This window comes from Ursus arctos, unplaced genomic scaffold, assembly GCF_023065955.2.
Source record: "Ursus arctos isolate Adak ecotype North America unplaced genomic scaffold, UrsArc2.0 scaffold_1, whole genome shotgun sequence".
Lineage (NCBI taxonomy): Eukaryota > Metazoa > Chordata > Mammalia > Carnivora > Ursidae > Ursus > Ursus arctos.
In genome coordinates, this window is record NW_026622763.1 from 48,509,072 (window position 1) to 48,532,945 (window position 23,874).

The following is a 23,874-nucleotide window of genomic DNA, read 5'->3' on the forward strand; positions in this document are numbered from 1 at the left end:
TGGTCTCAAATTCAATTAAATGAGATCGATTAATTCCTTGGGATATTTACGATATGTTTCTCCTCTCTAGGCATCAGTGCCGCACCAAATTTAATACAACAATGAAAGAGGGCTGATCTGTTTTGTTATTATGTAGATTTATGTATTTTTAAAAATTTTTAGTGGGGTGACTTTTAAAAATACGAGTACTTTCCAAATATGAGCATTGCAGAGTTAAATTTAATGTACATTAATGATTGCCAGGTAATGGTTATTTTAGACTTGGACATGAACATTTGTGTTAGCTGCACTTCTGAAGGCAAAACTAAATGATGAACAACTATTGCAAGTGAAAGTTCCTTCTGAAATTCTACCCTCCTTCTTGCACCCACACATGAAAATGAACTTAAACTCTAACAGCTAATGAGAGAAAGGAAGAACGCAATCATTTTAGGTAGTCTCAGTTCTCAAATAGCATATAATAGAGTGATTTCTAATGTCTAATTTCTCACTATTAAAAATATAACAAGGGGCGCCTGGGTGGCTCAGTCAGTTAAGCCTTCCTGCTCAGCGGGGAACATGCTTCTCCCTCTCCCTCTGCCTGCCGCTTCCCCTGCTTGTGCTCTCTGTCAAATAAATAAATTTTTAAAAAATCACAGAAAAATGTTCAAAGTGCTAGGGAGGAGAACTGGTAAGTAACAGATACTGCCAATATAACCATGTGGCCTAAGTTCTTTGATTTTGTTTTCTGGTGGGATCCTGCAAGCAGCTAACAACACCTTCCCACATGGCCCTTTGAACACTGCAGGACTTGTTATAGGATGAAGCAAGAAGTGATTCATTTCTTTAAACTTTTAAATTTCTCTAGCTTTTGAAGGCGCTTCTCTCTGACAATAATTACCTACTGCTTCTTCCTTTCCTCCATTGTTTTTCTTCGTTCCTTCTTCCCTCTACCCTCCAAGAGTGTAGAAGTTTAAGACTGAAGAGGTCCTAAAATAAGAGTGTACTGACTAGTGTCTTTTTCTAACTGGAGAAACTTCTTAGGGCAAGGCAGATTCTGGTTTTATCCTTGCCCTTCTCTCCACAGTGCTTTATGTGAATTCAAAGTATTAAAAGGAACTTAGAAGACATCAATTTCCAGTCAGTTTCAGATAGGAATACCTTTTCCAACATTTGTAACAGGTAAACCGCAGCCTGAGCACTTCCCATGAGAGCAAGTTCACGGCTTGCTGAAGCCGCTGATTCATCTTTGTTCAGCGTTGTGGATTTCTTCTATGGAGATGAAATCAGCTTTACGGGTATTTTAGCCTACTGTCCCAAGTTCTGCCTTCTGGATCTGCACAGATCAAGTCAAATCACCCACACTTGACAGCCTTTCCACTATTGGAACACACATATTATGTTTCCCAGCCACCTTTTTTTCCCTCATGGTGACTGGAATACATCTGTCCTCATAGACTATCCCTGCTCCACACACTTGACTAAAATTCCAGTTTCTTGACTTCCTGAGACTTAAAGTCCATCTCCATAATTTCTCAAATTCTCTTTAGCTTATATCCTCAGGGTTCCTTGTTTGTAGAAGCTCCTTGGATCAAAACCTAGTCTCTCTGCAAGTTTCCACAAGATGTCACTGGTTTTAAGTAGTTTGGGTCTAATCAGTTTATGGCTCATGAGGAATCACAGAGCAGGGTGCCCGGGCCTCTGAAACCTCCCTCCACTCCCCCGTCTCTCCCTTCCTAATGTTGTCCTCACCCTCTCTGCTGAGTGAAAGTCAATTCTACTAATCCCAGATGTGAAAAATTTAGCCTGCCTTGAAGGCAGATTATCTCAACAGTCAACTTTCACTGTTGTTACAGTACATAATAATATTAACTGTTACCGTTGAAATGTTAAACAATTTACATGATCTTATTTCAATTTTACTTTAACCCCATGTGGTAGATAGCATTATTACCCTTGCTTATGTGAAGAAACTAAGGTTTTAAGAGGTTGAGCAGTTTTTTCTAAGGGAAAACGTGACTATTACTGACAAAGCTAGCATTTAAACCTACTTTTCTTTAAACTCCAAAGTTAGTAGACCTAATATATATATTAAATATCTCTTCAAGATTTCCATATCCCTCATCACCCTGATTGTTATTCTCTGGATAAATTCCATTTTTTTTTTGTAAAAAAAAAAAGTATTTCTTTTAAAGTAATTCCTCCTAAAATACATTTAATCCTCCAGATGTGAAGATAGGGAAGTAATTTAAGATTACAAACACTGGCCAACAGGTGTGTTTGACTTGCCCATCCATTATTTTTCATAAAACAAAAACAAAAAAGCAAAAAATAAGAAGGGAAAGGAGAATTTGAATACCTGTAGAATCTCTGGTCCACCCTTCTTTCTTTCACCTGGACTGTTCCAGCCATGTTGTTACCTATCTGGCCCCTAAAGACATTTGCATTTATAATCCCTACTTTTTTATAACATTGCATATTCTTGCCATCCATCTTGGGTGTCATAGTTACAGTTGTAATTCTTCTCAAAACAACTCAATAGGACCATGGCTCATGCTAACTCCTAACCATGCTGTGGAATGAATTAAAACTACTGTTTGACATGAAGTAATTTAGCTAATAAGTACATCTAGCTAACCACTCAGCCTCTACATCTAAGGTGGCCATTTTGTTCTCTGCATGTTTTTACATTTTAAATTTTATTCAAGAACCTATATGCTATAAGGTTTTTCATGTTCTGTAGAATTCATGAAGATTGTGGGATTTAAACTTCAAAAGTTTTAATTTTTCCTGTGTCCTACACAGCTGACAAATAATTCCTATGATGCCTACTGTTAAAAAATTTTTCAGGGATATCTGGTCACTATTTCTATGTCTATGTCTATGGAAAAAGCACCAAATTCTCCATAAAACACTGGGCCAGTGTTTGATCATTCTGTAGGCAAGTTAAACTTTATTTTATTGTTGTTGCTCACAGAGGCCAGAAATGCCTGGGTGACACGGAAGTTCACTCAGAGGTTTTCCTAATGCCCTTCTATGTGATTAAATACAGAGTGCTGTGTCTTGTTCAAGGTGATGTGATTAGATTTGAATCTTGTTCTGAGTTCTAGGTCCATCTAGCCAACAGAAAAATACTATCCCTATTTTACAAATCTGAAACCCAAGAAGATTTTGGTACACTCCTCAAGATAATGTCTTCATTAAAGGATTTTCTAATAGTCATAGGTGTGCCAAAAGGGAGTGGGTCAATTGTTAAATAGTGAACTTCCTATCATCAGAGATGTTTAATCACAGTTTGGATGAGCACAGAGAGTGAATTGTACTCATTGGTATATAAGGGCACTTCCAACTCTGAATTTCTGCTTCTATATAAAGTCAGTAATTTCAAGCAATATTTTAGGTTACTTATTCCTCTCACAAATTGAGATGATGGGTTGAGTTCTCTGTTTCTCTTTGATTATAAAAACCTTTGCATAGTGGAAAGTAGAAGTCAGGCTTTCTGGCTAGTAAATCAGATGCCTTGCCTCCTAAATGCTGTTCATCTGTTTGTACACATAGAAAATGCCATCATGGTTGACTATACCTAGCCGACGAGATCTAAGAAGTTACAGACATGTAACTAAGGTGAATATAATTCCTAAGTGGAAGTCCACAGTCAGAAAAGCTGGTTGTTTCTCACTTTCCTTTTGTTAGTTTCATAGTACATTTGTCATGCTTAAAATGTTAGTGGGATGCAGACTATAACGCTGGTAAGTTAAAGAAAATTTCAAGAGGGAAAATTAACATTTAAATAGATTTTGATTATTACAGAGAAGACAGAAAATCCAGCCAGTGATTTGGTTTAGCTAGGAATACAAGAGTAATTGGTGGTTGTCAGTATCAAAAAGGTTTTCCAGAGACAGGAACTGTCAAGGTAGGGGAGGGAGGAGAAAGATCTTCAGACCTCCAGTGCTTGACACACTTGCAAAAAAGACCATGAACATGGGAGGGAGCAGTCTTACTGGAAAATTTCCAGAAAGTAATGTATATTTAATTCCTGTCCAGGTTACAGACCCTAACTAATACTATAACCCTAGCCTAACTCCAATGCTGTGAGGTAAATGCTCTTACCCTTTTCCCTAAGATGCCAGGAGATGCTGAGTTGTCTGCATTGCTATGGGTGACCTGCATACCATGGGGATGAATCCTACTGCATCTTTCCCAACCCTCCCCCTAAATATGACGTAAATGAAAACCCAAGAGACTACTATCTGGACCGCAGAAAATGAGTTTAGATTTAGGATAGTTTTGCCAACCAGAGCAAGAAGGTTATATATTCAGGAGAAATGACTGCAGAAATAAAATTTGGCAATATTTCCATACTATCCCCAAAGAAAATCAGGTTTCCTTAAAATTAACGAGTTGAGTGTTTGATTGGATGCTTACTTTTAGCACTATCTTGTGTTTCAAGGAATAGATGAATTTTTTCTGTATATTTTTAAAACCTGCAGTAATTGAACATTTATTGTGTACTAGGCATTGTACTATAGTCACTTATATGATATGATCCCAGATAAAATACTGTTCTCACTAAAATAAATTGGAGTATTCCTTTGCCTCATACTAAAGGCCATTTGTAATCTAGCTTCTCAGCCATATTTTGTGTGTCAGCAAGTCCTCCTCACGCTTTTCTTTTGGTCATGCCTTTTCAAGATCTCCTCATTCTTTGAAGTCTGGTTCCATTTCCACCTCTTCCTCAATGCTTTCCTCGACCTCTTCAGCACAGAATGTTTCCTTCCTCCTCTGAGCAGGAAGTCCTTGTTATCTGCAGTACATGGCACTTATCATGTACGGTCCAGTGCCTTCATGAGTGGTGCTGGTGTGTAAGCGATCTGGCTTTTCATGTGAGTACATCCTGCTCCCCAAGTAGATTTTGTGTTCTTTTTGTAGAGCAAGTCCTATAGTTTTGTGTTCTACAACTCACAGTGGAAATTCAACTCAACTGGCTGTTCTGCATCTAAGAGGTGGACTCAAATATATGTAGAAGGGTTAAGACCTGGGTGTGTGGCTAAGAATGAGAAGTAATGCTTAGCTTTGTTGATATTTCCCAGTTGCCTGGAAAAAAAGAGGGTATATTCTCATATGATGTTTCATATTCAAGACCTGAAGCACACTTTCCTAATATGCAGTGTACGCAGTGTCACCCCCTACCCCCAACAAAAACGTTTTCCCCTTTTCTCTCTCCTTCCCTCTTCTATTTACAGACTGACTATTGGCTTTTTGGTTGAACTACAAACATGTCTGATACAAAATACAAAATTGTATTTTGGTTTCCTGGGGCAGCAATTGGAAGTCTTTCCTGCACAAGTATAGTGGCCTCCTTGGGAGGTGTCTTTCTTGTGACTAACCTTCCCCTGGGGGCCGAACTGAGGTCAGCAAAGTGTTAAAGTTACGTATTCTTAGAATAATGTTTTGTATGAAGATATGAGACTGTTTCATGGAACCTAAAGGTGAGAAACAAGCTGGCCTTCAGGTACCATGTGGAAATATGTCTCTTAGCTTTAGTTAATTCTACAGATCTGCTTTATTCCTCTTTCTTCATGCCCACTAGCTTCTGCTTTTTTTTTTTTTTTTTAAAGATTTTATTTATTTATTTGACAGAGAAAGACAGCCAGCGAGAGAGGGAACACAAGCAGGGGGAGTGGGAGAGGACGAAGCAGGCTCCTAGTGGAGGAGCCTGATGTGGGGCTCGATCCCAGAACGCTGGGATCACGCCCTGAGCTGAAGGCAGACGCTTAACGACTGAGCCACCCAGGCGCCCCAGCTTCTGCTTTTTCTATCCATATGATGAAGCATGGGGCTAACAACTTCTGAGTTTGAAATCCTAGAGTCCAAGTTACAGAAAAAAAAAAGATGCCTGCTTTTGATTCTTGCCCTAATACCTGACAAAGGACTTCAGTTACCATCTTGGGCCAAGGGTCCATCTCTCAACCAATCAACTATGGTCGACATGAAGTGGCATTTTACTCCATTGTATTTCTGGGGTAGTCATTTGGATGGAGGGTGTTTGGAAAGCCCTAGTGCCTGAAGGAGATCTGCTGGACAGATAAAAGGGAAGGTGTGCTACCCTGTACATGTGCAGAGAGGTGAAGAGCTCACAAGCCCCTTCCCACATGTTACATCATGGGAGCCTCATGACAGTAGAATAGCTCAGGCAAGACAGCCACTATTGGTACGCAACTTACACCTTCACATTTTACATTCTAAGGGCATTAACATGCTTTTAGAAACTAAGTGACTTGTGCAAGATTCACAAATAAGTAGTAAATTCTCTTTCCATTGTTCAACAACCTTAACTTTTCAAAATGTTCCTGAAATCCTACCACCTTCTCAAAGGTAATGAATAGGAGAGTAACATTAACTTAGTTTGTCTTCTCTAGAAAAAAGAGTCGTTTCGGGGAAGTGTAGTTTCAGGGAAGCAGGAATGAGGGAAAAGAAGAATGAGAGAAAGAAAGGAAACATAAGGGAGTGAGGTACTGAGTGGGCCCCCACTTTGGAATAAGCTGATTGTTTTGTATCACAGGGTATTTTCAGGGAAGCTGTGTGAAGCTACCGTGTGTGTCCCATGGCAGGGGAGGGAAAGGAATAAAAGTTTATCCACTAGATTCTATTGGTCTTGGTCAAAGTTCAGGCTCCAGGGCCTTAACTTACCAACAGTTCCTGTTGTATATGCTTGGGGACACAGCAGAACCCGCTGGACAGCAGAGAAGTCCTAGGGTAGAAGGAAAGATACTATCAGGTCATATACGAGAGTGACACAAAGGACTAGAGGCAGCCATGGAGGGAGTCCCTCTGGCCCAGCAGACCAGGCTCCACCATGAGATGATCTTCTGCCACAAAGGTGACAAGTGACCCTAGCAACCTCCTCTCTGTGGCCTACAAGAATGCAGTTGAATCCAAGGCATCATCCTGGGGGACCGTCAGTAACAACGAGCAGCTAACTGCCTGGTCTCAAATGGGAATGGTGATACCTACTCCCTGATGAAGACTTACTTTAAGGACACCTCTCCTACACTACTCGAGATCTGATCGATCCCATCTTTATGTCCACACTATTCTTCACACGAGTATACACATATTTAATAAAATTATTTATTCAGAGTTTTTCTTCTCCTAGAAAGGATTTCTATGAGATTGAGTGATGTTGATTCATTAATTCAAGTTTACTGAGTACCTACTATGTGCTGGGCACTATTTTAAGGGCTAGGGATAGAATAGTGATAGGTACAGCGGCACCTGGGTGGCTCAGTTGGTTAAGTGGTTAAGTGTCTGCCTTCAGCTCAGGTCATGATACTTGGGTCCTGGGATCAAACCCTGCATTGGGCTCCCTGCTCCATAGGGGGCCTGTTTCTCCCTCTCCCTCTGCCTGCCTCTCCTTCTGCTTGTGCTCTGTGTCTAATAAATAAATAAAATCTTAAAAAAAAAAAGAATAGTGATAGGTACAAATCTCAGACTTTTTGAAGCTTACCTTTTAGTGCGTGTGTGAGCCTAATAAAGAAATAAGTAAAATATATATTGTGTTAGGTAGTGATAAATGCTTTGGGCGAACAGAAAGCAGGAAAGTTAGATAGGAAGAGTGGGGGTGGGGGTGAGGCTTGTGCATTAACCAGGGTGGCCAGGGAAGACTTCGTGGAGTAAGTAACGTTATAGCAAGAGTAGGTATGGACATTTGGGGGGTGGGGGGCCGAGTTGCAGAGATAGAGAAAATCAAGTGCACAGGCATTAAGGCATGCTAGATGTTTTCCAAGAAGGCCAGAGAGACCAGGGTGACCAGAGCAGAGGAAGGGAGAGGCAGATGAGAGAGAAGAGAGTAGATGAGGTCAGAGAATTAATATGGAGCCAAATACCTTTGGACATTGAGGTATCTTTAGCTTTTACTTAGGGAGGGATGGGGTAGCAGTAGGGCTTTAAGTACAGAAGTGAGCTGACTTCCATTTCTGCAGGATCACCGGCTGACAGTAGATTTCAAAGGGATAAGAGCTGAAACTTGGGAGTTAGGAGGCTACTGGTATAACTCAGGTGAGCAGTGTTTATGGTTTGGACCAAGATGGCAGCAGAAGAGGTGATGAGAGATGGTGTGATTCTGGTTTAAAGATGGAGCTGACAAGATTTATTATGGATAAGGAAGGACATCTGAGGAGATTAGAAATCAATCATTAGGAAGATGCTTCCAGGTTTTTGGCCTGAGCCAAGATGACAGGAGAAAAAAAATTAGAGGAAAGATTAGTAGTTTGGATAGGAAATGGCTCTTAGACATCCAAGTGGAGTTGCCGAATTGATAGTGAATTTAGGAGACTGAAGTTTAAGGAGGAGTTCATGGTTAGAGATATGAAGAGGGAGCAATCAGTATGACATTGAAGGCCATGGGACTGGATAAGATCACCAAGTGATTATATGTAGATAGAAAAGTGAAGGGCACAAAAGACCAACTCCAAGGCCACTCCACTCTAAGGGGTTAGGAAGGTGAAAAGGACCAAAAAGTATACTCAGCATACCTGGCCATGAAGTAGGAGGAAAACCAGAAGAATGTGGTTTCTGGAAGCCAAGACAAGGAGGTGTTTCAAGAGGCAGGAACTGAACAACTTGGCCAAATGTTGCTGACAGCGGTATTGAGAACCGACCTTTGGTAAGCAGCAAGGAGATCATCGGTGAGCTTGAGCAGTTCAGGGCAGTAGAGAGAGGCAAATGCTCAAATGGAAGTTCAGAAGAGAATGGAGGCGAGAGAAACTGTAAGGAGTAACCACAGGCAATTCTTTTGAGTTTTACTTTAAAGGGAAGGGGTGAAAAGAGGGTGGTGGTCGGTGGGGAAGGGAGAATAAAGAAGCGTGTGTTAAGGGACTGTTTATATGCCTCTTGGAAGTGTCCACTACAGCCTACTGGCAGAACCAGGCAGAAAAGGAATGATTGTGAGAAAAATGAACAAAATACCCCCAGAACCAGGTCTGCATGGGCCACTGAACTGACCCACATGGCTGACTGTATCAATGAGGAAATGTACTGTGGGAGTGAAGATGCCTGGGCTAGGCCTTATACACCTAACACCTTAAAGGTTTCAGATTCAAAAAGTAGGAATAATAACCTGTCAAATAGCAGAGTGGAGGTTCTCTATTGATCCATGTGAAGCGAAAATGTGGCCCGGTGGCATTTTCTGAGACGTTCCTTTAGAGTGCCAGTTTTATAGAATGCCGAGTTGCCATCATCATCATTATCAGTCCCCATTATCATTAGCAAATAGCACCTAAGTGCCTAATTTCATCCACCACCTCATAGATTAAAATAGAGGGCCTTGTTCCCTGGGGGTAACTGGTGTGGTGATGAGCAGTAGCAAAAGAGGCCAGAAAGTCAGGGATGGGGAAAAGGCAGGGATGGGGTAGAGGCAGACTCTTGCCAAACCATCCCGCCCCAGTTCCTGATTTTCACCCTGCCTCTCCAAGCGCGGGACTGCATGGCCCTTTCTCTGCTACTTCTTCCTCCTTTGCTCCTTGAGCCCCCTACTTCTTCTTTTGCTGTTCTCTCTCAATGCAGGGGTGGTTCTGAAGATCGGCCCCGACCCCTACCTGCCTTCCCAACACATGTAGGCGCCCAGGAAGCGGACTGAGACCCCTGAAACTCCAATGGGGGCAGGAACCGGCGTTCTGAGCATGTGCGAGGAAGCCGGCAGGCTAGGGCGGATTTGGGGTGCCTGCCCCAGGTCGCTGTCCTACGCGCGGAGCTCGAGCGCGGGGAGCGCAGGACCGGCCGGCACTCCCGGGAGCCGAGCTCCTGCGCCTGGGGCGCAGCGGCTGCGCCCTACCCTCCGGGCGTGGGCGAGCTGGCCGCGTGTGCCTCCCTGCTTGACGCGTGGGCGAGCCAATCAGGACGAGCGGCCCAGGCTGCCATGTGACGGGCTAGGCGGCTCCTTTCCCCAGCGCGGCCAGAGGGAGGAGAGAACCGGGGCTCGCCGCGAGCCTTCGAGAGCAGCGGTCGCGGAGGCGGCGGCGGCACAGGCTCGGGCCAGCCGCGCGCGCATCCCCCGGCGCCCTGCGCGGCGGAAAGCTCGGCGGGCCACGGGAGCCCACGATTGGAGTGGACAAAGCAAGATGGCAGGGATCTTAGCCTGGTTCTGGAACGAGAGGTTTTGGCTCCCACACAATGTCACCTGGGCGGACCTGAAGAACACGGATGAAGCCACCTTCCCGCAGGCTGAGGACCTCTATCTCGCCTTCCCCCTGGCCTTCTGCATCTTCATGGTGCGGCTCATCTTCGAGAGGTAAGAAGGGCTCGAGCGCTCCTCCCCTCCCCCTACACACACACACACACTCTCTCTCTCTCTCTCTCTCTCTCTCTCTCCCTCTCTTTCTCTCTCTCTCTCTCACACACACACACACACACACAGGCACACGAACCCGGGCGCGCACATTCGCGCGCACACGCACACTCGCGTGCTCTGTGGCGCACGCACCCGCGCCCGCAGCGCTCGCGCTCGCTTCTCCCAACCTTTGTGTTCGGCGAGGGGTTGCTGACCCCTCAGCCCGGCTGCCGTTCGGGGAGCCTGGGAGGATCTAGCTAGCCTACGGATTTCCTCCGGGGCGCCTGGGAGGGGCCGCGGAGCGTTGGGGTCGCCCTGCGCACCCCTCCTTGGCCCGCCTCTCTCCCCGCCGCCGGCGCCGGCGAACAAAGGTGAGCGCCGGCCGGCCTCGGGACGCGGCGCACTCCGCGGGGCTGGCCCCTCTCCGCCCCGCGGGCTGCCGCGCTGCCGGGCAGGGCTTCCCCGCCGAGGCTCGTCGCCACCCACCTGACAGCCTGGAACGTTGCGGACGCGCGGCCGGGAGGGCGGAGGGACCGTGCACACTTCCAGTCCTTTCACTCCGGCACGCGGATTGTCGGGGCTGTGCTTCAGAAGAATTCGCCAGGGACTCCTGGGCTTCTGGCCGCTGTTTCTTTTCTATCAGTGACACTGAGTATCAGGCTCACGGTCCGGGGAGATACATGACAATAGTTTTTAGGCTTCCAGCACTCTAGGTCATTAGCGGTTTTCTTAAAAGAGGATATGGCAGGACGCGTGCAGAGCGGGCAACATGGTGATGTTAAATAGATAGATGCTTCCTATGAATAACCGTACACTTTTGTACCAGAGGCACTTAAAACATTTTAAAGAACTGTTATTTATTGTTTGTATAATTTCCGGATTTGGTTCGTAGCTCCATTGTGTCATGAACAAACTTGTGTTACTCTCATTGAATCAGTCTTAGTCACAAAACTCGATTTTGCGTGCTGTGCACTGCCCGGGAGCTATTGAAACAAAACCAGGACAGCAGCACATAATTCTTTTCCTCAACTGAAAACCTCGCCTCTCCTCCCTCTCCTCACCCAGCCCCCCATTCATCGGTAAAGGCTGAATTTCTGAGACCACAGAGTTTAGACTCCATTTCTCAGGTCCACTCCACCTCTCTTCCCCTGCCCCCAACTCACCCTTGGTTTTGTTTCTTAAGCTTTTGCTGTTATTTTGTTTGCTGTTTCTGTTTGTCTAAAACCGCTATTGAGAATGGCAGAATTTGCCTTTTGTGTCATTTGTTTCTGGAAATGGCAACAGAAAAAGCTTCATGGGAACAAAAAATATCTTGTTTAAGGAAGGTGTATTTTTCAACGGTCAATACTGGTGCTTCTGAACGAAGTCAGCTGTTCACATGCAGAGATTGAAATGCACAAAGGAACAGATTTTAAGACCTATTTTAAAATGATTGAAATCCAGCACAGATACCTCATTGATCCTATCTAGCACGGAGACTTACTGTGAAAAAGTGGGTGTGTTTGCAGGTTAGAGTTGCTTCTAGAGCAAATGTTTACTTACGGAAAATAGGAGCTCATGTCTAACTTTGCAATCTCTCCAAAAACAGCCTCTCAGAATCAGCAGGTTGTTCCGTGTTGATCCTTAGTAGGGGCTCCACACACAGTTGCCTTAGGACGTCTGATCAGTTCTGCCTGGGATCACTTGTAGTCAGCAAATGCATTTGAAAAAGGTGTGTAGTCTTATGTTTTGGATAACAAAAGCGTGTCAGCTAATGACCTATATGCAGAAAGCTGATTTCAAGCTATTCATTAGGTTGAAAAAAAGTAAATTTAGCTTTGTACTTAGACTTTCTCTGCCGTAAAAAACTTAAAAACGGATGTAATTCCAATTGAAAACTGGAAGTTTGTTATTCCTCTTCCTGAACATTTTCTTTCTTCCTTTGCACAATCCCATGACTTGACTTAGAGTTTATACAAAAGGGTCAGCTGCTTTCAACTATCAGTCACAGCAAATGTCCTCATATTGCTAGGTAGAGAGTTTTCCAGTTTCTTTCAGGCCATTGATTCAAGTGGAAGTGAATTTAATGGCCTGTATGGGAACTGAAAGTTTGTGATTAATGTTCAGAATAGTAATCCAGTATAGCCCATATACCACACGATGCTGCTGACTTTTGAAACGGTGTCTACTTTGTTTCTTCTTATATAGTAGTGACAGCTCTGTCTTTAACCATTCAGACTCTCAAGCCTCTGAAAATTCAAGTGTGTAGTTGGAACCAAAATTACAAGTTCTGCATGTTTCTCCTCCTCTCACACCTAAATAACACATTCTGGCATCCAACCTGTGGCCTTCAATTCAGCCTCCATCAAGGGCCTGAACTTGAATCAGCTGATATTGTTGTTATTGATACAACTCACTTTCAGTACCCCTCTAACATGTGCTTAAATCTTTCTTTTGCAGTATTCTGTAATGTATAGCATGACCTAAAGAAGCCTGTTATGAGTCCCTTTGTAAAATAAAATGCTTTTGTCATAGAAATAATTTCCTCCAGATTCTCTTCCTTTTTCTTAAATTTATTTTTCATTTTTGGGGTGCCTGGCTGGCTCACTTGGAGGAGCATGCAACTCTTGATCTTGGGGTCATTTGAGCCCCACCTTGGGTGTAGAGATTACTTAAATAAATAAATATTTAAAAAATCTATTTTACTTTCTAGGATTCTATTCTTTTTATGCTTCTGTTGTCATTTATTTCAAAGCTAAGAACGTATCTGTGAAATATCTCATTATCCAAGATCTTTATTTCCATTAAATGGGGTCTGTAATGCCCTTGTTGAGGCCCAAATTGTGAATTTGAATACCTTCTCCTTAGTCTTATGTTTTTCTCTTTATAAAGAGAATACTAAAGAGTGGACTGAATTGAGCTCTGCTCCATTGAACAGGCTTATTTTTTTGTTTGCACTCTACTGTTGGGGTGCTGACAGTGGAGGCATTGGTGGCCAGAATGATGCCGTGTTATAGTACCATATGGGCAACAATATGGATGCCCAGCATGGTTGGTTAAAAATGGAGCAGCCTAAATTCAGTGATTTTTGGCTGAGTCTCTGAATAGCCCTAAGCTTGGTGGTTTTTAGCATAACCTTTATACTGTACTTAACTCTGGGTAGAACCGAAAGGGCCACTATAGATATTACTTGATTGACAAAGTAAAATATCTGTTGTTAAAACAAAACTTCATGGTTTCTCCTAGAATGAGAATTGTAGGGTATACTGTTATGTAGTTAGCTTGATGACAAGGAACAAAATATTATTTATTATTTTACAATTTTGAAGAATTTTAATTTCAGTATAGTCAACATACAGTGTTATATTAGTTTCAGGTGTGCAATATAGTGATTCAACAATTCTATGCGTTAGTGCTCATAACGATCAAAATATTTAATAATGTCGCATTATCATGTTTGATGATTTTTTTTATTTAACACTTGTTTAGTCTTAATAAGCCATTCTATGGAATTATGATAAATAGTTTCTTTCAATTCACTTTTTAAGATGTATTGCTGTAGGGGTGCCTGGGTGGCTTAGTCGGTTAAGCCTCTGACTTCATCTCAGGTCATGGTCTCCGGGTCCTGGGATTAGGCCCTGTGTGAAGCTCTGTCCGTGCTCAGCAGGGGTCTGCTTCTCCCTCTCCCTCTCCCTTTGCCCCTCTCCCCGCTCATGTGCTTTCTTTCTCAAATAAAATCTTTAAAAAAATGTGTTGCTATAGTATTCATAAATGTGGGATTAAGTTCTGCTGAATTTCTTTTTGGGAATAAAAATTCCTGGAGTTATTGCTGAAACAGGTAATGTTAATACATTTTCTTCCATGTGGTTTTAGGAGAGAGATGCAGGAAGTATCGATTGAAAATCAGAACATTCAAATTCTAGTCAAACTTACCTCAACCTGGGGCAGCCACCTAATTTCTCTCTATTTTCTCATCTATGCAGTGAAGCAGATGGCCTTTGTAATCTAAGATTGCTTTCAGCCCCTCAATTATCTGATTCCTGTAGGTAGTCTATATATTTCAAGTTTGCTAATTATTATCTCATGAAACTTTGAGCAGGTTAAATGTCATTTTTTGCAGGTAGAAATAAGTCATCTAAGAATAAAGAGTTTTTTTTTCATACAAATATTTTAGCTGGTTGTTTTGTTTCTTGTATTTTTCAATTGTGATTTGAATTAGAAGAATCGTTTGGGCTATTATCATTTGTGCTCCAAAAAGCTACAGTATTTCAGAATAGTCCACAGAGATGATTCTGCAGAGAAAGCTGTTGCTCTCTTTCCTCAGACCCTGTTTAGATAGACCCTAGAATTGACCTGGCACCTCTTGTGATGACTAGATGTGAAATGAGAAACTCATTCCTGTCAGGTTGTCTCTCAGAGTGCCAAGCTATGTGAGAAGTGTCATTTTTCAGGAGGCTGACACCAGTCTTGCTTGGCTCATTCAGTCAAATGACCTGCTGCCCTCAGACCTTCAAGGAACAATAGTGTCTCAGTAGTGTCAAAGGGAAGGTCTGTCCACTGGGCTTTTTCTTATGGATTTACTTAGTATCTTGGCCTTGCTAGCCGCCTTGGGTGAGGCCCTGAGAAGAGGGGGGAGGGGAAGGAAGGGAGGGAAAATGAATGAGAATGTATTCCTGATGGTTAGAGGGGAGAGGAGAGGTATGAGTGAACGTCTGCCATGAAAAAGCTGAGTGTAAGGTGGGTTTGATTTCTGAAGGATATTCCTGTAATGTACCTTGTAATGAAGAGACTGATGTCATCTGATGTATTTTGAAAGAATTTGCGACTGACTGAATTTTTCTGTCCCCTCAGAATTCGTAAGTTGCCATCCTAAACACCAAGGTAATGCTATTAGGAGGTGGGGACTTTGGGAGGTGATTAGGCCGGGAGGGTGGAGCCTTTGTGAACAGGATTCGTGCCCTTATAAAAAAGACCTCAGAGAGTTCCCTGCCTCTTCCGCCAGCCACGTGAGGGCACAGTGGAAAGATGGCTGTCTGTGAACCTGGAAGGTCGTTCTCACCAGACACCGGATCGACTGGTGCCTTGATCTTGGATTCCCCAGTCTCCGGAACTGTGACAAATAAATTTCTGTTGTTTATAAGCCACCCAGCCTATAATATTTTGTTATAACAGCCTGAATGGACCAAGACAGAGTATTTGATAACCATTTGCATATGGGAACGGTTTTTCTCATGCATTCTGTCTTGGATATCTCACTCTATAAATATATCTGTTCCACTTGTTAAATGCGGTGTGAGTCAGATTAAAACTATGGATACCTGCTTTTCCAGACTGGTGTTAGAAGCAAGAGTTGGGGTCAGAGACAATAGGTTGCTCCTACCGTTTCTGACTGGTAAAGGAAAGTTGGATTACAATGGATGCTCTGTTGGAAAACAACCTAAAACCAGAGGGATGGTATTCTTTGCAGAGCCTTAGCACAGCTTTCTCATCTGGCAAAATAAAAGGTTGGCATTTACAGCGTGCAATAGTTTAGCTATTTGTAGTAGATTGATGTATGGATAAAAGGCATCACGTTACTCTTAATGGCTAGTGCCTTAGAATGGTGAGGAGGGCAGGTGAGATAACTTTAAATTATCACAAATGATTTCATGTCATCAGGGATTAATGACACTAGCACTTGGAGTTCGCTTATGACTCTTGAAAGTATCTGAATTCTTCATGGATGGGGTTGGGTTTTTTTTTCTGTTGGATTCTAGTTTGTAAGTGATTTCTCTTCGGTGGTGGAGGAAGGCAGGTGTCAGTGGAAAGGAAATGGGGTTTAAGGTGAATTTCTTCTATCAGCAGACCTGTCCCATGGCTTATATAAGAGATCACTGTCCTCAGGCTCTAGTCACTTGTTTCACTTACCCCGTCACACTTTGTTGGTGAGCTTGTGAATCTGGGCCCATTGGGCACATAGAAGATTCTAAATATTTATTACATGTGCTTAAATTACTTCTTCTATCACTAGGCCAAATTAGATTTTCTAAAGCCTTTGGTCATCTATTTCTTACAAAGTCATGACTCTCAAAATTTTATTGTTTTTTTCCTCCCTCCCATCTTCATTTGATCAGTTCATTTCTTAGACACTTTTGAGTCAGGATATTGGGGTTTCACATTTTGTTTGCCAGTGACTAGTTGTGTCATTTCATGTTTCTAGGCAGTCTTTTTTTTTTTTTTTTAATAAAAATAAGTAAACAAGATTGCTTCTTGTAGCACAAGGATCCTTCTATACTAGTGATTCCCTAAGAACCCTTATTCCTAAGATTTTATCCTTTTGTCTTTGCCCCTCCCCCCTAAAAAAATTTCACCAACTCTTTTGTTGTTACTCTTACCTGCTATTGTAATCTTCATTGACTTCATATACCTAGGCTTTGGCTTGACTGAACACAAGTGGTCATTCTCACAATGTCTTTTTGGGGTGGCTCATGAGTACTGCTCTGGACGATTGAATGCCAAGGTACACAGTCCAAAGCCTGTGACTTCATGCTCACCATTTTTTTCCCTTATGTTTGACGATTGTGAATGACTGCAGTTTTTAATGAATAACTTTTTAATTTTAATTTTGAAAGTAATAATAGCAACAATGTGCTTCTTTTTTTTTTTTTTTTTAAAGATTTTATTTATTTATTCGACAGAGATAGAGACAGCCAGCGAGAGAGGGAACACAAGCAGGAGGAGTGGGAGAGGAAGAAGCAGGCTCCTAGCGGAGGAGCCTGATGTGGGGCTCGATCCCATAGCGCCGGGATCACACCCTGAGCCAAAGGCAGACGCTTAACTGCTGTGCCACCCAGGCACCCCAACAATGTGTTTCTTAATATGAGTTTATCACTTTACATCATCTACTTCATTTAATCCTCTCCTAAGCCCTGTGAGGTAGACATTAATTTTCTCAATATTTTACAGATGACACTAAGGATTGAGAATTTAGGAGATGTACCTAGCTTCACACGGCTTAAAAATAGCAAAATAGGCATTTGGAACCAGATTTTTTGATCTCCTAGTAATTTTGGTGATCTGTTTTAAAGTAAACATCATGAGATGATGTTGTTGATCTACCGTAATTCCTTTAACCAGTCTCTATATTGTTGTTGGACATTTAGGCTGTTTCCAGTTTGTGTATATAAATCTTTCAACTTCTGGTGACTTCCTAAGGGATGTTTCCTAGAAGTGGCATTTCTGAGCCCCAAACGGTAAATATTTTAGTGTTCTTGATAGACACAAATTATGAGATTAGTGTCCAGAAAGATTATATCCATTTGTACTTTCTTATCAACATGCAAATTATTATCATTTGAAGAAATTTTTGCTTTGCAAGTTGAAAAAAAGTTACTGCTGTATATTTTGTTATTCATGATGAACTTACTTCAAATATTTACTAGTCATTTATATTTCACTTTCCGTGAATTCATGTATGTTTTCCTGTTGGGATAAACCTTCCAACTTTTTTGGTAGGAAAGTGGTGGCCTTTGAATTATTTTTTTTTTAATGCAGAATGGTCTTGTTTTAGTCTGTTTCTTGGGTCCTGTGTTTACACTTTTTGTTTCTTTCTGCTTTCAGCCTCTCCTCTATAACCTGAGTCATCATCATCAGGCAGGAAGCCTCTCAGATTCCACACAGTGGAAGGGATGCAGTCAAGAGGATGAAATAGTATAATATCCTGACTTTATTATGGAGGATGAGGCAGAGAGAAAGGGCTGGGAGGAAGTTTGAGGGATTAAGACTGAATGGGTTTTTATGAAGGAAAACTCAGAGATAGAGCCTAAATTCTTGCGTTGTTTCTCTGAATGTTCAGTTAAAAGTGACTTATTAGACACTAATCATTAGGGAAATAGACATGAAAACCACAGTGAGATACCACCTCACACTCATTAGGATGGCTGCAAGGAAGGAAGGAAAAAGAAGGAAGGAAGGAAGGAAAGAGAAAGAAAGAAAGAAAAATAAAGAAAGAAAAGGTAAGAAAGAAGGCAGGCAGAAACAAACAAGTATTGGTGAGGATGTGGAGAAATTGGAACCCTGGGCTTTGGTGGTGGGAATATAAAGGGTACAGCCACTGTAGAAAAGAATAAGGAATATGTTCAAAAAATTAAAAATAGAATTGTCATATAATCAGCAATTCCACTTCTGGTATATGCCCAAAAGAATTGAAAGCAGTCTCCAAAAGGTATTTGCACACTTAACATTCTTAGCAACATTATTCACAATGGCCAAAAAGTGGAAGCAACCCCCTGTCCCTTGACAGATGAATGGATAAATGAACTGTGGTGTGTACATTCAATACAGTATCATTCAGCCTTGAAAAGGGAGGGTTCTGAGACAGACTAAAGCGTGGACGAACCTTGCGGACAGTATGCTCAGTCGAATAAGCCAGTTACGAAAAGACAAACACCGTGTGATCACACTCATATGAGGTACCTGCGGTAGCCAGAGTCAGAGACAGAAAGCAGAATGTTTGCCAGGGCTGAGGAGAGGCAGCGATGGCGAGTTAGTGTTTCATGGGTATAGAGTTTCATTTTTGTAAGATGAAAAGAGCTCTGGAAGTAGATTAGATTGGTGGGGTGGTTGCTCCATGTGCATGTACTCAATGCGACGGTACACTTAAAAATGGTTAGGATGGTAAATTTCATGTTATGTGTACTTTACCACAACTAAAAAGAACAGAAAAATAAAGAAGATTCACGGACTTAAAAAAAGTCACTTCCTAGAAATAATTGGTTTCATGTTCTAGGCTTGACGATTTTCTGGTTAGGAACAAACAACCCAGTCCTCTTGATCTCAGTTTCATCAAGCACTATTTTGTTTCAGTGTTTGTTTTCTTTTAAAATGCATGAGCCCTTTGTGGACTAGGAGAGCCCTTCTCACCAGAATCACCATAGTTTGGGGAGAGGTGATTACTATTTAATAATAGTAAGTTGGCAGGTACAGAAGAGAATACAGTGTCTTTAGAGAAGCACAGTTTCAGAGGATCCAGCTCTGGGATTAAAGTAAAGGCATCCTAGTGAGTTCACAATCCATTTAAAACAAATCAGGATGATAGGATAAAATTCTAGTAAGGCAGGTGGCCTAGGCCACAGATATATCCAGTGGAAGCTTTTCTGGGGAAGAAGATCAGACCTGACCCTCTTCTTTGTCTTTCAGTTTAAATTGACATCTGTTTTATAAGCAAATAATTTAAATATTTGAAAATCGGAACATGATTTTACTCAAATGCTGCATACTATAGGGTAATCAATAGTAAGCATAGGCAGGTACATATATTATTGAAAAGTAGTTTCCAAAGTTTATGCTAATGTTTGGTCATTGTACAAAACACTGCTTCCTATAATTCATCTATGAGAATATTTGGGGCATTTTTTTTTTTTAAGGAGAACTTTCTTTTTCTCACCACTAGCCTTCAAAATGGACTTCTCCTGAACCACTCCTGCTTCTGATTCCTACTTTTGCTTTTATTACCTCAGAAATGGATTGTGAGGTGATTTTGGCAGGGGTGGGGTTAGAGATACACAAATGCTTTTTCATTACAGGAAGGATGTGTTCCTTTACTAGGTAAGCCTGTTCACGCGGTGACCTAGGAATAACATTTGTTTGTGACTTGCCAGCATCTGCATAAATGTCACATCTTATCTTTGAGGTTTTCAGGTTACAAAGCTCCTGTTGCCGTCCTGAAGCTGTGATTGGGATTCTGCCCCCCCCCCCTTCCTTTGTCTTCTTCTTTCTCTCTCCCCTTCCATTCTTCCTTTAAAAACACAAGATGGTCCTGAGAGCAGAGGAGAAGCATGGTGGTAAGAGTGGGGGTGGGGATGGAGAAAACCATCGAAAGTCTTGTCTAGGGACACGCTGGCAAGTACCAGAGTAAAAGCTGCCAGCCAAGTGGCTCTGTAGATCTTGTCTTCATAGATCACCATTACAAAGCAAAATAAAGTGACTTGGTGGTTTAAGCAGAGTGGCAGTTTTGGACACAATAGCTTGAGTGAAGGGAAACTGAGAACCAAGCATTCCGAGCTTAGGCATTATGGGCATTAAGAGAATATAAGGACTTTATTGCCAGTGGGTGTGTGTATCTTGGAGTGTGTGGGTAGATTCAAATTGTTACTGTTTTATACATTTATTGCAATTAATTACAAATGTTCTTTCTTAATTCTGAGACTTAAAAGGAAAATGGATGGGATATCACAAAGATTATGGAACTTGGGTTAAAACCCAAACAAACACTGCTCCTTATCAGCTATATAGTAGTGGACAGCATATTCTCTGGTATCTGATGTCTTTACTTGCAAAATGGGGAATACGCCTACTTTGTGATATTGGAAAACTATCTGTGAAAATCTTTTTAAAGGGGTCTCAGTAAAAACTGGTTCTTAAAAATACACATTGTATAAAAAATAACATCGTAGTACAGTATTTAGTACTTGAGAAGTAATGTTCTGTAATGTGATTTAGTGTGTTAAGTGTGTGTGGGGGGGACGGAGGTTGAGGGGTGGAGAGAGGGTGCAGTTTGTGAGGCAGAAGGACCTGTTTATATATTTGATCCTGAAGCTGGAGGATTTACTTGTTCTGTTGAAGAGTAAATATTTAGGGTTTTAGGCAGGCATCGAAGTCCTAATCCCTTCAGCACTATGCCTATTTAGGGAGGAGAATGCTTCTTAGCCTTTTCTTCTCAACTGTTAATATCAATGTGGTTTTAGGCCAGAGATTTGCTTGTATGTGGTGGCAGAAAACTATTTCTAATGGTGGGATTTTGGACCAGTGATGGGCAGCTTTGTACCACGTGGAGCCTGAAGCTTTCTCAGGGGGGCAGTGCCTTTGGAGAGGGCCCAGGACGATGGTCTTTCTCTAGCTAGAGTTTTCTCAGGAAGCTGCCTTTCAGTGGAGGGATGTTTTATGCAAGTATCCCAATCTCTCTCTCACTGCCCCATCTGGCCCTGACGGTCTTTTTTTATTGCACATAGACTCAAGGGAAAATTGATTGGGTATTCAGTTACTGGCAATGGCAAATATCAAATTGGCCATTTTTATTGATTTAAGGACCTGGGCTGAATTCCAGGCATGCTACCTACAGCTGCAGACCTAGGAGCAAATTACTGAATCTCTTCACGTTCAGTTTCTGACTCAGAGGGTTGTTGCAAGGATTAAATGAGATAATGCATTCATTGTGTTTAGAGCAATGCCTAGTTTATGGAAGTAGTTCCTCCTGGTTCTTCAGGTTTATTCGAGGTGTGCACACGTGCCCCCGCCCCCATTGCTTTCTGAGTGATTGTTGGAGCCCTGATTTCCGGAAATGAGGCTTTATCATTAGCTTTCTGAAAACCTTTACTGGCATTACCTTTGTGTCAGGTACATGTACGATAGACCCCTTCTTGCTTTTTACTGGTTGGGTTTGGGTTTTACGTTCCCTGTTACCTCCTCCACTCTCTCTCTGTCCCTGTCTCTCTTTCTTCCCGTCTAAGGAAAATTCTGAACCCTCCAATTGTAGTCGGCAGAAAACAACCCTTCGCAGTTTAGCCTCGTCCACCTCACACTCATGTAATGCACTTTGCTGAGATTGTATATTTAGATGGTTCGGAAATATTTTTTTCTATTAAGAGCCTCCAAGAAAAAGGAAAGCCTTGAGACTGAATATTTATCAATTTCTTTCAGAATTACAAGCCTCGTGGATTGTCTTTGATCCTTACTAAAAAAATCCAGTCTAGCATCCCTGGGATCATGTTTATGAAAATGCAGACATTCAAAATTGGCTGAAAATAACAAATATATGTATTTTTTTCTGTAAGAGAAACAAAGCACCCCAAATTTGAACTTGCACTGGTGTGACTACGGCTAACCTTGCCTGACCAAATTAGTTTAGAAGGCAGTGGCAGGTGCTTTCTACTATAGGCACTTTTTGGGCTCTGAACAGCTTAAAAATAATTTGTAAATAGTTTGCTGTGTAAATAATTTGACAAGCCTGTTAGTTTTTTAAGGCATTGATAGAAGGTGTCTTAGGGTGATCAAATATGACATTTGTTTTGGGTTGTCTTTTAAATGAGGAAGTAAGGCAAAGATGAAACCGCAGCACTGTAGAGTGAGAAATTACCCAAAACTGCTTCTTTTTTAATTCAGTAGTAGTTTAATAGAGTCAAAGGAAAAGAAATTGAAAAGTCATTCACTTAAAAATATATGAGTCTGTTGTGTGTCACACACAGGTGGTGTACCAAAGTGGGAGACCAGGTGCATGCAGTAAGAGGGTACATTACCTTTAGATTTAAAAAAGAACAATAAAATTGTCTAAAAGTTGGTCTGCTTTTTATTAGCACCATGTGAAGCCAGTTCTAAACACAGAATGGTAGAGTGTAAAAAGTACCCCTCCACAGGGTGCTTGCGTGGCTCAGTTGGTTAAGTGCCCCACTCATGGTTTCGGCTCAGGTCATGATCTCAGGGCTGTGGATCAAGCCCCATGTTGGGCTCTGCACTCAGCATAGTCTGCTGAAGATTCGCTCCCTTTCCCTCTTCCTCTGCTCCTCACCCTACTTGTGCTCTCTCTCTAAAATAAATACATAAAATCTTAAAAAAAAACAACAACAACAAAAAAACCAACAACCCCGGGACGACTGGGTGGCTCAGTCGGTTAAGCGTCTGCCTTCGACTCAGATCATGATCCTAGGGTCATGGGATCGATTCCGGCATTAAGCTCCTTGCTCTCCCTCTGCCTGCAGCTCCGCCTGCTTGTGCTGTTTCTCTTTCTCTCTCTGACAAATAAATACATAAAATTTTTAAAAAACAAAATAGCCCTCCTCACTGGGGCACCCTGTCCTACCACTGGCCCTTCCCCCAGCCTTTTGGAACACCACTGCCAGATGCTGTTTTAGGGCACAGATGTTCTGAAAACCACACTCTGAGAAATACTGGCAGAGCTAAGAATCTTCCCCTTCCATTTTATATTTTAGGATTCTGAAGCTTGTAGAGATGAAGAGCCTTGTCCTGGCCACCCTCCTTGGTCCTGGCAGGGCCTGGCTGCTCTGCACTCCCACAGTGCCATTGTCCAGTGATCCGCTGGTTTCAGTTTATCTGGGGCTGTCCCAGGAAACACCTCAGTCCAGGAAAAACTGGAACAGTTGTTCACCTCACCTGGTTGTTAAACCTGTGCGGGTCTGGTCATCAGCCAGGGTTGTTTTCACAGTAAAAATGGCTACTCTGTCTCTCCCTCAGGGTGAGTGAAGGTGGTGGTGGAAAGAAGCTTCTCTGGTGACTGCGAGGTACTGCCTGCCCACTGTCAGTTACCACATTTCATGGCCTTTTTCTTCCAGGTGATTGAAGGGCGCCCCTTTAAGTGTGGGTTGGAGCTGCAGAGGGCAGAGCTCCGTGTGCAGACACCGAGGCCAGCTCTTGGTGTGATGTTTCCCCTGAGCACATTTCTCTTCCATCACTGAGCTCATACGCACCATTCTGTTTTCCTCCCCCTTCCACCCAGACTTAAATGGCTGCCTGCAGGATTGTAAAGGGACTGGGGAAGAGAGCAAAAATAGATGTACTAGTGGTGGTTTTTAACCAGCGGTTATTTCTAAGGAGCATTC

The 23,874-nt window shown here is 42.3% G+C and overlaps 2 protein-coding genes across 3 annotated transcripts in view; one reads left to right on the forward strand and one right to left on the reverse strand.

Moving 5' to 3' along the window:
• STK39 (serine/threonine kinase 39) overlaps positions 1–10,928 on the reverse strand; it is a 440,397-nt gene extending 429,469 nt beyond the window's left edge. The window contains exons 1-2 of one of the 2 annotated variants that reach the window (XM_026492623.4): positions 10,793–10,928; positions 6,670–6,730 (exon numbers count right to left, since the gene is read on the reverse strand). The gene's annotated coding sequence lies outside the window, so the exon portion shown is untranslated. Of the gene's footprint in view, positions 1–6,669; positions 6,731–9,575; positions 9,721–10,792 lie in introns of those variants that run through there. The other variant, XM_026492622.4, reaches the window with a different exon arrangement.
• Positions 9,929–23,874, forward strand: part of CERS6 (ceramide synthase 6) — a 295,140-nt gene continuing 281,194 nt past the window's right edge. The window contains exon 1 of the mRNA XM_026492626.4: positions 9,929–10,267. Coding sequence (XP_026348411.1) covers positions 10,098–10,267 — 170 coding nt within the window. The 5' untranslated portion in view covers positions 9,929–10,097. The remainder of the gene's footprint in view (positions 10,268–23,874) is intronic.